Source organism: Austrofundulus limnaeus, unplaced genomic scaffold (genome assembly GCF_001266775.1).
Source record: "Austrofundulus limnaeus strain Quisiro unplaced genomic scaffold, Austrofundulus_limnaeus-1.0 Scaffold1128, whole genome shotgun sequence".
NCBI classification, from domain to species: domain Eukaryota; kingdom Metazoa; phylum Chordata; class Actinopteri; order Cyprinodontiformes; family Rivulidae; genus Austrofundulus; species Austrofundulus limnaeus.
The window spans coordinates 24,280-29,680 of record NW_013953530.1 but is presented as its reverse complement, the minus strand read 5'-3'; the positions used below and the strand labels follow the sequence as shown (position 1 = coordinate 29,680).

General features: G+C 38.4%; 1 protein-coding gene across 1 annotated transcript in view; it reads left to right on the top strand.

Annotated features, from left to right (window-relative positions):
- Window positions 1-5,401, top strand: part of LOC106534269 (mixed lineage kinase domain like pseudokinase) — a 27,300-nt gene that overhangs the window by 6,012 nt on the left and 15,887 nt on the right. Inside the window, exons 3-5 of the mRNA XM_014030848.1 lie at window positions 344-518; window positions 3,612-3,712; window positions 3,798-3,933. Coding sequence (XP_013886302.1) covers window positions 344-518; window positions 3,612-3,712; window positions 3,798-3,933 — 412 coding nt within the window. The remainder of the gene's footprint in view (window positions 1-343; window positions 519-3,611; window positions 3,713-3,797; window positions 3,934-5,401) is intronic.

Below are 5,401 nucleotides of genomic sequence, written 5' to 3'. Positions count from 1 at the left end.
GATGAAACGTGGCTGGACATTTCAGCAAGACAAAGACCCCAAACACAAAGCCAAGGAAACTCATCAGTGAGTAAAACATTGTTTTACTTCTAATATTTATGTATTTATTTTAGATTTAATCAGTCATACACTTAGTTCTTATCAATGTTTAAAAGAGGACATGTTAAAACACTTTAGTCAAAGTTAAACATAAAACATCAAAGTTCATTACAACTGGCCCTTCGAGGGACACCATAACACTTATGTGGCTCTTGGTGAAAATGAGTTTGACACCCTGATCTAATGTTTTGATGAATGTATCTGTCAAAGAGGCCTGTCCTAATGTCAGACTCTGTCTTCGCAGTGGATAAACCCAGCATCATCAGTGTGGACATCCGACTGATTGAACCAAAGGATTTAAAGTATGACCCAGAATCTTGCATCATGGAAACACCAAGCTCAAAGGTCTACAAAGGACAGTTTGGTGGATTCACAGTGGCCATCAAGCAATACCTTGATCCACTGAACACCAGCCCAGGGTATGTGCCACTCCTCAACATAGATGGATACATAAGTAACCAGAGGTCAATGGGCTCCGATACCGCTGAGCTGCAGATTTAAATATCAAGCACAGGACAAAAAATTATTACATTTGATATAATTACTCTAAGTTTTTGACATACAATAGTTGTACATACATCTGTGGTCTGATGTTGCCTTCACTCATCATAGGTTAAATTTTGACTCGTAATTATTATGACCCCCGCACGCGAAGCGTAAGCAGGAGTCATTGTTTTCGTACAGTTTTTTTTCAGTGATTTTTGGTCAACCGTAGCACAAAATGGCTGCACCGGTCAATGTGAAATTTGGCAGGACTGTAGTGAGTCTGACCTACACTGCGCCAGCCAACGGTTTTACGATAGACCCCATATTTGAGGAGGGGGCTCCTTTCAAAGAGGGGTTGTCAGGACATGCAAAAATGCTTATAACTCAGAAACTGTTCAACATAGGAGCTTCAGATTTCTTTTGTTGTGTAGCTCTGATGAAGCTCTATCCATCAGGCCCACCAATCAGTGTCCCCCACTCCCCCACCCCAATTTATCTGAAAAAGGGGGGTCTGGACATACAAAAAGAGTTATTGCTCAAAAACTATTAAAACATAGGAGCTTCAGATTTTCTTTGTTGGTTAGCTCTATCCTTCAGGCCTACCAATCAGTGAAAATTAGATTTATTAGAAATAAAGACTTCTGAGTTCTGGTGCATTTCTGCGTGCGGGGGTCATTATGTCACTGCTACGCATAGCAGTGACAAAAACTAGATACCGCAGTATCTAGTTTTAACCAAGGTGGAATGATTACAGAACCTTGAGCTTTAATGACTGATGTTTGAATTTATTTGAAAGTTTCTTTCCATCTGAAACCAGTTCTGATGTGTTTGGTATAGGGCTGTCAAAGGATTAAAATTTTTAATCTATGCCCATGCAGCACTAAAATTAATCAGAGTTAACTCAATTAATTTCACAGCCCTAGTTTGGTATCATTGTTTTGTTGTAACCCTCAACTGTACCCAGTTTTCCTTAAGAAATCAGAAATCAAATTTGATTAGAATTGAAGTTGAAGAGTTTAAAGATCCACTTTTTGTAATGTGTCAACATCACAGCATGATGCTCCCACCACCATGCTTGACAGTTGAAAGAGTGTTAAAGTGTTATTAGGCCTGAAAGCCTCCTCACCTTGACACTTCCAATCATCTTTCTTGTCCATAAAGTTTAGTCTTTGTCTTGTCTGATCATCAAATGAAGGTAATACGCCTTGTCCATCCAGTTTTAAGACAACCTTTTTTAAGCCACTTCAGTAGAAAACAGAACTGAATATTACTTTCTTCATCATCAGTGGCTTTTTCCCTTTATTAAAGAGAAGAAGAAAAAGAAAGAGAAACAAGGGAGAAATATATTGGGGAAGATTGAAAGAGAGATTAGAGAAGATATGTGAAATATGAACCAAGAAAACTGTTGGGGTCTATGGTGAATGAACCCAGGAGCAGGCAGACACGAAAACTTAAAAATTAAGCTATTTATTAAATAAAACAAAAGGCTCACAAGGCAGCAAAAACTTAATAACACGGGAGGCTCAGGGAGGTGACAGAAAGACACAAGAAACAGGAGACCGAGACTGATGGACGGTGCCATACAATGAACCAGCGGTGAATGAAGGAGAGGAACCAGAATTTATATGGAGGGAGGAGAAATGAACAACAGCTGAGGAGGACTGATTACAAAACTGCTGACAGGCGAGTAGATTAACTAGGAAGGGACTGAAAACTGAGGGCTGAAATGAAAGTGTAAAACACAGGGGCAACACCAGAGGGAGACATAGCACAAGACACCAAATCCTCACCAAAACACAAGACAACACACTCGACATTTATCTGCACACCTGGAGAAATGGAGAAAACAAAAGTTTTAAGACATCTTAAAACCTTTATTGTGTGAATGCTTATCAAGTGTTCACACTGTTGCGATTATCTATTTTTCTTTCATATGTATATCATATATATATCATTGCATGTAACTTAGTCTTCAATTTTTGTGCTATTTCATCAATTCATATATAAAAACGTTCAGCTCTCTTATGTCATGGGTGCAATGACTTTTGGTATTTCAGGAACTGCTTTTTCAGTTTTTAGCTTGTTTGGCCACTTTTTTCTTCAGCACCCTTAAAAAACCCTTCAAAAATGTTTATAAAGCTTCACTGCACTTTTTATCCTTTATTCTGGTTTTTCTTCTTTTTGCTAATTTCAGCTTCCTTTGGCTCATTTTTGTGTGCACTAATTTTAGCTTGTTCTGCTATTTCAACTGTCTTTCTGCTATTCTTCTGCTAATTACAAATTTTGTGTTTTGTTTTCTGCAAATTTGAACTGTTTTCTGCCTTTTCTGCTCCTTTTTGATAATTCAGCTAATTTTTGCATTTTTCTACTAACTTCACCATTTTGCAATAATTTCATAATTTCAGCAAACATATGCTCTTTTTGCTTCTTTGTGCAGGTTTTTCAAGGAGTTGTAGCAATTTTACAACAAATTGCAAATTTTTGTACTTTGTTTTGTTGAGTTTTTTTTCAGTCCTTTTATCATTCTGTATGTCTGCAAAATCCATTCTGTTATTTTAACTATATTTCTGCTCTGTTCTGCTTTTTGGAGACTTTTTAAAAAAAAAAATTTCAATTAATTTTGCATTTGTTTTTTCCTACTTTCAGCAGATATCAGCTTTTCAAATTTATCTCATATTAATGGTTTTGTTATTACACATTTTCAGCTTCTTCCACAGATTTCAGCATTAAGCATTCACACTGCATTTAAACAGGAAATTCAAATTCTCTAGTTGTAGCTTATGAACAGATTTTGGTGAATGTATGGATATATTTGACCCTGTCTGGCTCAGAGTTAAATACACAAATAATTCAAACTTATTTTTAAACAGTCGCTGAAGCTGCATGTTGTCTAATCACTCCAGACTAGAAAAAGTAATAGGTCAAATGAATCTTCAGAAAAACAAAGTTATTCCGATATTAATGGGTTTCTGATCAGAACTGTACAATACACTGTCTCCATAAAACAACACTTTGTCCACTTGCAGGGAGATAAAATCTATTTTTGATAAGGAAGTTGATACCATGAAACAGTTTGAGTCTCCAAATATCCTGCGAATGTTTGGCATCTGTATCCTGGATGAGGACAGTGAGTAGCTGCTGCATGAGATTCACACGTGCCCGATAATTTTAAATTAACAGGAATTTAAATGTCTTCTTCTGACTGCCTGCAGAACATAAACCCCAGTACCTCATCATCATGGAGTACTGTGAAAAAGGAAGTCTGCGAGATGTTCTGAGCTCTAAAACTGAGCTGTCTTGGGCCAGGAAAGCTTGCATGTGCCTGGATGCAGCACAGGGACTTTATCGGTACGCTTGTCTTTGTCCTTATTTATAGAGAAATTTTTACCTTTTGTTCTGTATTTTTTTTTTACCTTTAACTCTACAGAAACTCTTAAGTAATCTCACGCTCATGACAGACTTGTTTCAAGTGAAAATACAAGATATAAATATAGCTACTGATACAGTAAATGTAGGGCATGCTGCTGTTAAATAAATGGAGGACATGTAGGAAGGAATGCACATTACCCAACACCAACTTCTATCCCAGAGTTTTAAACTAAGATCATCTTATGATGAGAGGTGATGAAGTTATTACTGTTTTGGTCACATCTTGTAAATTACATTATTCATGATCTCATGGGAATTTGTGTTAACTTGTGTGATTTGTTAGCAAATTATTGGCTAAGCGCATGTAAATGCTCACAAGCAGCCATTTCTTAGTTAATTATTAATTAATCAATACTCCACAGACCCCGCTTCCCTGGGTAATGCCGTATATCGCTGTATTTTCTAAAGGTCATACCGCGGTGATCAATTCCACCCAGCCCTACGAGGCAAGGGAGATGGTAGTCAGAAAACCTGGTTCTAATCTAGGGAACAGAAGTAGAACAGATTGACAACTTCAGATACCGCGTGGTGCACATCACACACAACCTCACATGGACACACCGCATCACAAGCCTGGTGAAGAAGAGCTGACTTCAGACTATCTACCGAAGGACTGAAGAACTTCTACACCTGCATCATTGAAAGCATCATCATCAGGAACATCAGAGCCAGGTCTGGGAACAGTACCGTGTGATCAGCCAAACATGCCACACATACAGAGCTCCCTGACCTACAGACCATCTACAACAAACAGTGCTGTACTCAAAACCCAAGCCACCCTAACAATGGGTTCTTCACCATGATGAGGTCAGAAAAGCATTACTGTACCTTGGGGACCAAGACAGAGAGGATGAGGAGTTTCTTTCCGCAAGCCGTTCAGACTTTCGACAAAGAAAATAACACATGATCCACCTCAATACTTCACACCTTCACACCTACTTCTGTTTTATATATTCTGTAATATTTCCATTTAATTTCCAGACAATTTGCACACTGCGGAACATTTCATAAAACATTTGAGTGGTACCATGTATAACTATGTATGTAACAAATAAACGTCTAAGTCTAATCAACTCCCTCTAAAGTCATCTCCAACTACAGAAGCTGTGAAGGTACAAATTTCAGTCTATCACAGGTGTTGTCCAATCTGACCCAAAGTTATTAGATTAGACTTGTGCCCTTTTCATGCCATAATCAAGTTTTGCTGACAGAACCAACTGTCTATACAGACATCCTGAGTCTAGACGTGAACTTAGGATGGAGACACTAAGGGTTCTTGGGGGCGGCTGTGGCGGAGTGGTTAGGTGAGTCGTCCTGGAACCAGAAGGTCACTGGTTCGATCCCCTGTCCAGCCGTCTCAGTCGTTGTGTCCTTGGGCAAGACACTT